Source organism: Centroberyx affinis, unplaced genomic scaffold, assembly GCF_046629955.1.
Source record: "Centroberyx affinis isolate AG114_WGS23_722 - 3 ecotype Tasmania unplaced genomic scaffold, CSIRO-AGI_Caff_v1 ptg004004l_1, whole genome shotgun sequence".
Taxonomy (NCBI): domain Eukaryota; kingdom Metazoa; phylum Chordata; class Actinopteri; order Beryciformes; family Berycidae; genus Centroberyx; species Centroberyx affinis.
In genome coordinates, this window is record NW_027281815.1 from 1 (window position 1) to 12,500 (window position 12,500).

Here is a 12,500-nt window from a genome sequence, read left to right on the forward strand (position 1 = left end):
AGCGACCGCAGCTCTGAAGCGTCTCACTTGAGCTCGGTGAGGAAGAGGTTGATGTGGTTGATGGAGTCGAGCTGAGTGATGAAGATCTCCACGTTCTCCAGGAAAACCTGCAGGAGAGACGGAAACAGAAAGAGTGACTGGAGGAAAAACACACACAGCATCAGTGTTTGGTTTAAGATTTATAATAAAAAATTAGGTAACACTTTATAATAACCATCATTAATAAATGGTAAATTGATAGTTAATTAAACTTTAGTTAATAGTTATTTTACTGTTAACAAACAATGAAATGATCATTAATAATGTTTACTAATTATTAGTAATGCTATAATTTATGTTATTTTATCATTAGTTTGTGTAATATAAAATCATTTGTTTATAAATTATATATTGTATCATAGCTTTTTACCCTTTTTACCGTCTCTTATCAGCTATGATACAATATATCATTTATAAACAAATGATTTTATATTACACAAACTAATGATAAAATAACATAAATTATAGCATTACTAATAATTAGTAAACATTATTAATGATCATTTCATTGTCTGTTAACAGTAAAATAACTATTAACTAAAGTTTAATTAAGTATCAATTTACCATTTATTAATGATGGTTATTATAAAGTGTTACCAAAAATTATAATAAAAGATAAATCCTGTTCTCTGTGAAGAAGAAGCATCACAGTAAACTTTCTGCTGTGGAGAGTTCACCTGACTGGGTGTTTTGGTTAAAGACGAGTCAGGAAAACCACCGAGCTGAGACCCGGTAAGACTGAACACCTACCTGGGGGTTGTGGTCGTAGATGAGGTTCAGGTTGATCCTCAGCTTCCTCATGCTGTCAAACGCCTCTCTGAACCTCAGACTGAGACACACAACAGGTTGGATCAGTATGATTACTTCACACACACACACACACACTGTACAGAGAGACAGAGAGATCTACTGACACAGAGATGATTTTGGTGCCAATCCTCTTATCAGATATCGGGTAAGAAGACCAAGGAGGAGACCTGGGACCTTTGTCACATGTCGTGTCTCTCTGTCTCTCTCTGTCTCTCTCTCTGTCTCTCTCTCTGTCTCTCTCTCTGTCTCTCTCTCTGTCTCTCTCTCTGTCTCTCTCTGTGTCTCTCTCTGTGTCTCTCTCTCTCTTACTTACTTTACTTTATTGTTCTCCTTCTCTCTTTCTTCTCTCGCTCTCTCTCTTACTTAACTTTATTGTTCTCCTCTTTTCTCTCTCTCTTTCTTTCTCTCTCTAGTTTACTTACTTTACTTTATTGTTCTCCTCCTCTCTTTCTTCACTCTTTCTTCACTCTCTCTCTCACCGAGCTAAAACTCTCTAAAGTTCAAACAGTGCGGAAGAGAAAACACCATTCTAGGCTTGGGCCGATATTCAGTAATATCGAATATCATGAAATTTCTTTTTCAAACATTCACTACATCTCTATTTATAACTGTATATAAATGCCTAGAAGTTGTGGTGACTGTAGTGGATATGATGGAAACTCACCTGTCCAGCCACGTCCTGAGCTGAGCCAATACCAGCGCTCGGTGATGGACCGTCTCCAGGTTCCCACGAGGCATCTGGAGACACACACACACACACACACACACACACACACACACACACACACACACACACACACACACACACACACTTTAAAATAAGCCACAGAAAATAACAGGTTTTGCTGGTCTAAGGCAGTGAGGTCGGAACGCCACCAGGGGGTCGAAAGATGATGAGGCATTGCTACAGAGCTGTGTGTGTGTGTGTGTGTGTGTGTGTGTGTGTGTGTGTGTGTGTGTGTGTGTGTGTGTGAGCCGACCTGCAGGATGACTCTGGTGTCCTGTGAAACCACGGTGACGATCCTGGATCCTCTCTCCACCCGCCGCAGCGTCTCGTCGTTCTGCCCGCCGTCTGAGGCCAGAGCCGCCTGCAGGCCTGAGGGTCAGGGGTCAGAGGTCAGGGGTCAGGGGTCAGGGGTCAGGGGTCAGGGGTCAGAGGTCACGCTCAGTCACAGACGAGGAGATGAAGGAATAAGAGAGACCGTCCTGTAAGGGAACGACCCTGACAAATTTCTTCTTCACTGAACTGAACAGTCTGTATTTCTGCTTTAAATTCATGTGAAATATGCAAATTCTTATGATTTTATTTTTTTCATATATTTCCTCATTTATTATACATTGCATTACTTTACAGTCTTCATGCATTTTTACATCGTATTTATCATGCGTTTCTCATATTTATCTGTTTATTTTATATTTCCATTCATTTTCTTTGTCTCAGTTTGTCTAATTGTTGTCATTTTGGCTGCCAATTCCTAAATTTCCATATTTTTTCATACATACATTTTTATTTAAAATATTATATTGTTGAAATTTTCGGTTGCGTTATTTTTATTATCCTCCCATTTGCTCCGTTCTTATTTTTATCTCTTTTTTTTCTCCGCTGTATTTATTATCTGCTACTGCAAAAAACACATTTTCCCACAGGTTTCCCTTGTAAAAAAAGAAACTTGTTCTCAATGGGACTTTGTGGTAAAATAAAGATGAAAGTGTCTGACATCATCACACTGTTTCGTATCATTACATCAAATCAATTTCCTCTAATGGCACTGATCCTCATTTACACAATCAAACTTCCCCAGAGTGTATACTGAATGTGTGTGTGTGTGTGTGTCCATCCTACCCTTGACACTGAGCGTGCTCAGTTGGAGGCAGCGGCAGGTGTGTGAGTGTGTGGTGAGGAGGAGGAAGTCGTCGTAAACCACAAAGGAGGAAACGTTGGAGGCGAGCTGAGGAAGAGGCAGAGAGTTTCAAAACAACAAGAGTCAAACCGACCGGCCGCTCTCCTCTGGCTCACAGCAGCAGTGTTGTTTAGTTCTAGTGTTTCTCCACATTAAGACTACATTTCCCATCAGCCCCGTTGCTTAAAGTTGACTTGATTACGAACCTGTGTGTCTCCGGCGTACAGGTGCGATCTGTCAGTCAGACCCAGAACAAACTCCTGCAGACAGTGAAGCAAAGGAAAGAGAAGGATGAAGATGAACACATTCAGGACTAGGGAAAAAATGAAACATCACACTTCAAGTTGCTAGCAATACTGAACTGCAACAGTGGACTTTGTAATTTAATATACATTATTAAACTGATTGTTGTGTGTATTTTCCGTTTTTAATGCAAAATAAACTATCCGATGTTGCACTGCAGGGTGCTAGAACATTAACGTTATCTCAGTAAGGAGGAGCCTTGCGTTAAATATTTTTATGGAAATGTTACAATGCTAATGCATGAGTTAAATACACACAGACACACACACATACACACACACACACACACACACGTTTCAGTTCAATAAAGCAATATTTTTCTTCAAAGCAAAATACTTTTTTTTCGATGGGCCATAGTACGTTTAATTAAAAAGGGGGAAAAAATGAATACCGTGAAATACCGTATACCGTGGTATTTTGGTAGATACTGTACTGTGAAATTTCATACCGTTACATCCCTATTTAGGACATTCAGGAGATTATCTGTGCTGGAATTTTTACTTTTTACAGATTCAAACCGGATTAAAATCACAAACAATCTCCGCAATTATTACCAATCACTGAACGTCTGCATGTGATATTAGTCTCATGCAAATAGGGCTTCAGTCTCTACTTTCCCACTCTCTAAATAAAGAATAATAAAGTGGAGCAGAGCAGTGCTCGTACCTCTCCGCTGATCCTGCAGAGCGCTGTCTGAACACAGGAAACAGGGAAGTTCATCTTACAGCCGGTGGAGTCGAGCCAGTCCTCCACCGCCGGGTCAGGACCGTCTGCACAGAGAAACACCAGCAGGTTTTAATCAACCGTTTTACATTTTACAGACTTCTACAGTGATGCATCTTTCTACAGAGTATATGTTCTCCTAAATAAAAGAAACAACAGGACTACAGGGTACATTTTTAAGAGCAGGGTCTGTGAGAATACTTGCTAATACTCCTTTCTCTTTTTCAGTTTTTTTTTTGACATTTTTTATGTTTTATTTTGGAAAAGCATTCATTTCACACTCATCTTTTTACATAGTATCAGTATTACTGCAAGTAGATTCACATTATCGCATTATGCACATTTAAAACAAAAAATGTTGCATTACTTTGACAACCATTTTACAGCTGAGCTCTTCCACAGGTTTCCTTTTATAACATTAGCTTTGATTATTTACAGTTGAACATGGGAAGCTTTCACCTGAGATACTACGAAGGGTTGAAGGGGGGAAAAAAGAGAAAATGAATAAAGAGCGAGCTGTTAGATGTAATAAAATAATATAAATCACATTATATTCTCACTCATTTATTCTATCAAGTCAGCTAAAGTCTGACCTTATAGGTTTAATGTACTCAGAAATTTTCCTTTTTGGACTTTGAGGGAAAATGACAACCTTTCCATAATATATATTTCATATATTATTTCTATCCATTCATCAATGGTTGGTGGTTCTGATTTTAGCCACTTCCTCCTGAGAGCCTTTTTGCTTGCTGCCAGAAGTATTTGTACCAGTTTTTAATCATTGATATTCCACCCTTCAAATGAGATGTCCCTTTTTCAGTTTTATGGTAGCCTGTCGATCTTCTGTGAAACTTAAATTTGAGTCTTTTGAAGTCTTAAATTTCTGAATAAATAAAATGTCAGTCAGCAGTGGCAAAATAACTAAAGTGAAGTCATAACTCAGCGTGTGTTACTGACCCCAGATCAGCTTCCTGGTCTGTCCGTCCTCCAGCTGCAGAGCCACGGTGCCGGTCTGAGGACAGTGAACCATACTGACCACAACACCGGACACCTCCACCTGGGACCTGGGCACAAAGACACAGAGGTCAGCCTTCCAACATGGCCGACCCTGGGCTGATGCTGCGTTCACGTCTGACGGAAATAACTGTCACAACGATTTCATGGTTATGGAAATGTTCAAAGGTTCAAATTTTGAATGCATGAACACTGGAATTTTTACTACATTTGAAATTTTGAACATGACATTTTTCATGCATTTGAATCTGTCAAGATGCCATGTTTGTAGTTTTCTGTCTTAATCCGCTTTTTCATACTTGAAACATAACTCTGGCCATTTTTGACCCTATTTTCCATCATGCTGATCGATTCTGACCAAAATCTTGTTAATCCCCCTTGGACTTCTGGGTGAAGCAGCATGTGTGAAAGAGGCTTCAAACACAATCAAACACACACACACACACACACACACACACACTGGAGTGCTGACCTGGCGGTGAGTGTGTCCTGGTCGGGGCGGAGCAGCAGCAGGCTGGAGGAGGCCGGCAGAGCTCCAGACATCACACCCACAAACAAATCCTCCTTCAGCCACAGGAGCTGCCGCAGGGCCAGAGGCTCCGGCTGCTGCACCGCAAGTCTGCAGGAACACGGGAGGAACATGGGAGGAACACGGGAGGAACACGGGAGGAACACGGGAGGAACACGGGAGGAACACGGGAGGAACACGGGAGGAACACGGGAGGAACACGGGAGGAACACGGGAGGAACATGGGAAAAAGGCGGGAAGAAAATCAGTGGAGAACATGGTAAAAACAAAGCACACTATAGGTAAAGGAATATGAAAAGAACATGAGTGAAATGTGGGATCAACATTGGAAGAAGAACATGGGAGGAACATGGGAAGAACACAGGCAGAGGAACATGGTAAGAATGTGGGAACAACAGGGGTGTGGGAGAAACATGGGAGGAACACGGGAAGGATGTGAGAAGAAATTCAGTGGAGGAACATGGGAAAAACATGAGAAAAATGTGGGAACAACATGGGAGCAACAGAGGTGGAGGAAGAACATGGGAGGAACATGGGAACAATGGAGGAACAGCATGTGCAGAACATGAGAACAACCCAGGGGCAACAACGCAGTTTTAGTTGAGTGTAGGTTGATTGCAGGAGGTTGTTGTTTTGATGTGTTGTTGTTTTGATGTGTTGTTGTGTTGACGTGTTGATGTGTTGACGTTACCTGAAGGTTTTCTGCAGAACCAGCGGACGAGACACCGTCCTGAACCCTCCTGCTGCTTTATCAGCCGGTTCTGCTGGATCTGACCAGACAGAAGAACATGGGGATCAAATAAAGAGAACATGACATGACAGATCCAGAACATATAGACACACTATATAACATATGAAGATCTTTGTTCCAAACTGAGATATCCACCAATCAAAACATCTCCCATATTGACTGTTGGTATTACGGGTTAGTGTTGACGTTAGCAGTGATCTCTTTAAGACATTTGCTTATAAAATATATAAAAAATATAAAAATATTTATGTTTTTAAAATATTGCCTGATGAATTTCTGGTAGCAACATTTTTTAACACATCCTAATTGTCTGGTTAAATAAAGGTTAAAGTGTTTCCTCCTCAAGCCAGAAAAAGGAGAAAATTAACTCTTCATGGGATATTTTATAAAACAACATCCAACCAATAATATTTTGATTCCAACAAAGTTTTACTGAAGTCAGTCTGTGTCTTTATAGAAAAGCCTGCTGTTTACCTCGGCCGTAGACTGACACCTGTCCGTCGGCGCTGAGCGCTGCGAGCTGATTGGTCCGCTGAGGCTGGCAGAGGAAGGTCACCTGGTTGACCGGAGAGGTCAGCTGGAGGTCGAAGGAACACATGGGAGGAGGAACCACACACTGCCTGAAGGTCGACACCAGGATCTTATCTGAGGGGTCAGAGGTCAACAGTTTACACACCAGGAACCAAATCCTGCCCGGTAAATTTTTTCTACATTGTCAGAATCTGCTTTGTCGGCGTTCCTTTATGTGCTACAGGTGTGATTTTCAGACTGTTCCTCCAGACAATGGCAGTGAATGGAGAGAGAGAGAAAAAAAACAACAACACAATTCTGATTGGCTCTCACCTCCGTCAATCACAGCCACGTTGGCGTTGTCGGTGTGGTCGGGCCCGGCGCTGCGCTCGGTGCTCCAGCCCCAGTCGTAGGTCAGGCTGGTCCAGCCGCCGGTCAGCAGGTGCAGCCGCAGCGGGCGCTCCGGGTCCCAGGTCACGCAAACCGGTGCATTCTGGGAGTCTCTGCCGAAGTCCAGGCTCTGCTTCAGGTACCAGTGGAAGTTTCCCACCGTCCACAGCTGGACTGCAGAGGAAGAGGAGGAAGGTAACGGCCACATCCAAAATTATTTTTATTTTAAGAATTTAAAATCAACCGTAAATTAAGTGCAGAAGATTTTAGAGGAGAAATCGGAATGATTTTAAAGCTATGGTGAAATCTGTTGAAACCAGGTTGTCTGTGTGCAAATGTTCTATCTGATCATTTTAATGTTACTCAAATCTATGTGTTTTCTATGTGTTTTTTTATGTTAATTTTTTGTTGAAACTGTGTTGCTGCTATTCTTGTCCAGGTCCCCCTTGTAAAAGACATCCTTGATCTCAAAAGGGACAAACCTGGTTAAATAAATGCTAAATAAAAATAAAATAAAAATAAAAGACCTGCTTGTATTCCTAAACGAAAATGCTGAAATCGAAACTGGAGAAAAGTTACATTTATCCGACTTGTGATCACCACTAGGAGGCAAAGTGAACGGTTTTTCCCAGTCGGCAGCTCGTATTTACGGTAAATCCCACAGGACTCGAACGCAGCATGAACTCACTGTGTGTGTTGACTTCTCCTTCGTCTTCTCCTGCCGACGTTTCCTCCAACCAGACAGCCAGGACCGTCGAGTCACTGTTCCACAGCAGCTCCTTCACCTGGAACACACACACACACACACACACACACACACACACTTCAGTTTAATAAAATAAAAATACAACAATTATCCTCTGAATTATTATCATAGTATGCTGTGATGTCACCATGCTTGTAAGTTTTCTTCTTTTTTTTTATATATATTTTGATCATTGCCTCGCCTTCAATTCCAGAGTTATATTCCAAAATGATATATATCTATTTTGGGGGAAAAATCATTAACTGAATTTCATCATTCAGTCTCTCCAAAATCTAGAGGACCTACTCCGTAAAAGTGTTTCATAAGACTTAAATCCTCTACGATCCATTATTTGGTTTGACCAAATTATTCAATTCTTATAATCACTTCTTCATTCAACAAAAGATTTTCAGGAGACGGGTATAGATTTGACCGGTTTCATTACAAAACACTATATATTGATTTTGGGGAGAAAAAAAACCCACTGCAACCTGAAATTCATCAGTCAACATTTCAAAAACACAGATCACTGTATTCCCAAAAGCAGAATTATTTCATAAGAAAATGTTTGAGTTTGTTCACTTGTCTGTACGTCAGTCAGGAAACACGAGGGAGCGTGTGTGTTTTCCAGCCTCAGTATAATCCATCAATAGGGCAGCACAGTGGCTCAGTGGTTTGTACTGTTGCCTCACAGCAAGAAGGTCGTGGGTTCGAATCTCTACCCCGGTCCTGTGTGGAGTTTGCGTGTTCTGCCCGTGTTCGCGTGGGATTTCCCTCCCACAGTCCAAAGACATGCTGTGTTTGTGTAGTATCGTATATAATCTAGTAAAATGATGTGAAGTATGTATATGAAGTATGTAACCTAGGGCTGGGCGATATGGACCAAAAGTCATATCTCGATATTTTTAGGCTGAATGGCGATACACGATATATATCTCGGTATTTTCTACGAAGTGGGCTAAATGTTCAGTTGTAAAAAATCAAATATCACAATATTTTTGACCAAATACCTCGATATCGATATTGCGACAATACTGTAGGGATGACTATTGGTGCTTTCACAAAATATTTACACAATGAGATTTTTGATAAATAATCATCAGTAATGTGGATATAATGACTAAGTGGGTAAAGGCAAATAATAGAACAGCTAGAACAGTCTGGTAAGTTCAGAAAATGACATCACTTTACTGTAATGCAGCCTTTAAAACCAGGAAAAGACACTTATGCCATATCACGATATTATGATATCCAAAATCTAAGACGATATCTAGTCTCATATCACAATATCGGTATAATATCGATATATTGCCCAGCCCTAATGTAACCTATATGATGTGTGTAGATATATATATATGATCTAGTATGTATATGACATATAGTGTATATGATGCTATGTAAAGCCCTTTGAGACATGCTTGTGATAAGGGGCTATACAAATAAACAAGACTAGACTAGACTAGAATCCGGTTTGTCTCCCTCGGGTCGGGGCGGCTCGTACCTTGGCCCGGTCCCGGCTGAACGGCAGAGTGAAGTCTCCGTGCAGAAGGCCGTTCTTCTCCATGAACACCACGCTGTGTTTGTTGGGCTGGCGCTGGGTGCTCGCTATCAGACTGCCTGAGGGTCTGAACACAGGAGGGAGGGTCAGCACCGAGACATACTTTCAATTAACAATTTAACACTATCAGACGAGAGGGAGGGCAGTTATACTGTATATGAGCACAGCTGGGATGTGGTCGTAGGTAAGAGTGTCACACAGTGATTACTAAGCCTGACTATGGACACGGATTGTGCAATAATGGGAATTTTTAATGGCACTGTGCAATACTTTTCATGATGACTATGTAATATTACCCACATGACTTAATGCTACCAATGACAACTTGCACTCTTTATACATGACTTTAATTCTAATTCTTTTCTATTCTTATTCTAAATTTCTCATTTTGTTTTTGTATTTTATGTCTAAAAATTGTCTTGAAATTGTGTCTCTCACTGTGTCAGTGTCTGCACACACAATTTTTTTTTTTTATGTTTTTATGTTGCACCAGAGAGACTGGCGAACAAGACTTTTTTGTTATACTGGACTGGTATAATGACAATAAATTGAATTGAATTGAACTGAATTGAAGATAATCACATCATGCTGATATCCAGTATAACAGCACTCCCTCTCGTCTGATATCACTTTTATACAACAATTCTGTAAACAAATCTATTTATCAAGTAATGGTAATTTTTGAGACAACAGATTATCATTTTTGTCTTTTATTTGTATCCGCCAGCAAACTCAGTTCCTTCAGATTCCACTACAAAGTTATGTGACACATAAGCTGTTTGTATTAGAACAGCTGTAAAGCGGAGTGAAACATATAGTAAAGCTATAGTGCTGTTATACTGTACTCATGGAATGCCTCCTGTCCAATCAAATTACTCGACTGGACCTAAATTGGAATTTCACACCAGCCAGCAGTGTGCTGATGGTGTTGTTTTTTTTTAATCTTTAAACCGTTATTGATCCAGGGAAGACAGACTGAGCTCCATTGCTCTGCTTCACATTCACACAGTTCCACACATAATCATTAGGATTTTTTTCAATATTGATATATATATCACGTTATGGCTCACGTATGCAAAATCACATGTTATATAATCAAATTAATGTTCATCCTAATGAACTGAATGGTAATATTAGGTGGGATGTCAAACTAAACTGAAATTTTCAAATAATATTCCTTTAAAATGTTTCATACCTCATTTTGTGAGAGTTTTTAAATAAAATGTGCTTGTTCTCATCAGTTCAGACAGAAGAATTGTGTGTCATGATTTCCCAAAATCACCATATCATCACCATATGATTCCACTGAAAGATGATAAACGATAATACTGAATTATCGCCCAGACTTTATGAGCGAATTATTCTCTTTGGCTCCAGACTTTTCAGACTTTTCTTTCAGAATTTAACGCAGCTGTAACTCTTGTGACTTTTCATATTTCTGCATCTTGTCCTCCTCCCTCCTTACTTCCAGCAGAGCGGCTGCTCCAGGCCGTTGATGTTCTCGCTGGTGGCCTGCAGGACGCACTCTCGGCTCCAGACCCGAACCTTCCTGGCTCCGGTCTGCGGACAGACGGCGCTGACGGCGAACAGCTGGCCGTCTCCTCGCCACGACACCCGAGGCCTGCGGTCGTCCCAGGACGCCGCCGGCTGCACCTCCTGCAGGGGGCGAGGTCAGTGTGTCAGCAAACACAAATGATAAAAACTTCAAAAAAAAAAAAAAACGTCTAAACTTCAACGGGAAGAATGCACAGCCAGCGAGGATTTTGTAAAAACTCCACTAGGAAGAAAATTCAAGTTGCACACTCTTCTCAAAATGGAGTCCTTCATTAGAATTTCTGGTAACACTTTACAATAAGGGTCACTAAGTTAAGGGTTAGTTAATGCTTAATAAGCATTAACTAACCCTTAATTAACAGTTAACTAATGTGTCTGGTAATCATTTACTAATGGTGTTCATGTTAACTAAGGTATTAATTTATACATTATTTAATAGTCATCTTTATAAACTATTAAATAATGTATAAATTAATACCTTAGTTAACATGAACACCATTAGTAAATTACACATTAGTTAACTGTTAATTAAGGGTTAGTTAATGCTTATTAAGCATTAACTAACCCTTAACTTAGTGACCCTTATTGTAAAGTGTTACCGGAATTTCTTGAAGGTGAGAATGAACAGTCAACTTGAAAGTGTTTTATATTGCTGCTTCATTTTACTTTAACTTTTATATATTTATTTACTCGTATTTATTTATCCATTTTTTATTTATGCATTTTTTTGTCAATTTATTTTGTAGGTGTATGTGTATTTTTTTTCCTGCTAAATATGCAAGATGTGAGAACTATAGTTCCGTTTTATCATTTTAGTTTTGTCTATATGTATATATGTGAAAATTCAATAAAAAACAGCCAAGAGGAGGCGGGGTTTAAAGCTGAGTGGGCAGCTGACAGTTTGGAAAACAACAAGCAGAATGAAAACAGAGGAAGTTAACAGTAGTAAAGTTGGTGTTGTTATGTTACAGTGTTGTGGTTCCTAGCTGTCTGACAGTCAGACATCAACGCTTGAATAGAAAGAGTTCAACTCTTTAAAAGGAGCGGACATGATTTGGACCGACCAATCACAACCAAGTTTCCCCAGGAGGACGGTTAGCTCGGTCTGTCCTCTGATCTGCAGCAGTGAACAGAGTTTCTGTGTTTGTGTGTTGGATGCTGACCTGGATCTTCCTCTGAGCCGCCTGTTTCCCTTCTGAACCGTGGAACTGAGTTTCCTTCTTTCCCCAGCCAACTGTGATGAACTTCCCTACAACACACAACACACACTGTTAACACACACACACACACACACAGCAGCAGCACTGCATTTCTCATGTACAAGACATAATAAGAACACTGTACTAGGAAACCTGAAATTGAGATGAAGTGTTTTTTGACTCTGCATCCATTTATTCTTCATCGCATAGATACATGAAAAAAAAAAAAGCAAAAACATCTATTTCAGTGTTGCTTACTAGAGTTAAAATCAGGTCACACCAGGCAGTTAAATCCCCAAAATACACGAGTCATTTTCACTAATTTACTAGCCGACTAAATGTTTAGATTAGAATTGGACTTAAAACTTAAGATGGATCTTTATTTTTGTTTGCTTGAATGTTTTAGTGATCTAGGAATTTAAAGTTTATACTGCTGTGTCCCTCAGCAAGTCGCTCTGGATAACAGTGTCAGCT

General features: G+C 40.1%; 1 protein-coding gene across 1 annotated transcript in view; it reads right to left on the bottom strand.

Annotated features, from left to right (window-relative positions):
* Window positions 1–23: 23 nt before the first annotated feature.
* The window catches only part of elp1 (elongator acetyltransferase complex subunit 1), an 18,388-nt gene continuing 5,911 nt past the window's right edge, over window positions 24–12,500 (bottom strand). Inside the window, exons 6-21 of the mRNA XM_071542062.1 lie at window positions 11,991–12,076; window positions 10,739–10,929; window positions 9,217–9,340; window positions 7,659–7,755; window positions 6,914–7,144; window positions 6,545–6,715; window positions 6,011–6,089; window positions 5,263–5,409; window positions 4,734–4,840; window positions 3,720–3,823; window positions 2,957–3,010; window positions 2,693–2,798; window positions 1,830–1,945; window positions 1,514–1,587; window positions 790–868; window positions 24–107 (exon numbers count right to left, since the gene is read on the bottom strand). Of these exons, the coding sequence (XP_071398163.1) occupies window positions 24–107; window positions 790–868; window positions 1,514–1,587; window positions 1,830–1,945; window positions 2,693–2,798; window positions 2,957–3,010; window positions 3,720–3,823; window positions 4,734–4,840; window positions 5,263–5,409; window positions 6,011–6,089; window positions 6,545–6,715; window positions 6,914–7,144; window positions 7,659–7,755; window positions 9,217–9,340; window positions 10,739–10,929; window positions 11,991–12,076 (1,850 nt within the window). The remainder of the gene's footprint in view (window positions 108–789; window positions 869–1,513; window positions 1,588–1,829; window positions 1,946–2,692; window positions 2,799–2,956; window positions 3,011–3,719; window positions 3,824–4,733; window positions 4,841–5,262; window positions 5,410–6,010; window positions 6,090–6,544; window positions 6,716–6,913; window positions 7,145–7,658; window positions 7,756–9,216; window positions 9,341–10,738; window positions 10,930–11,990; window positions 12,077–12,500) is intronic.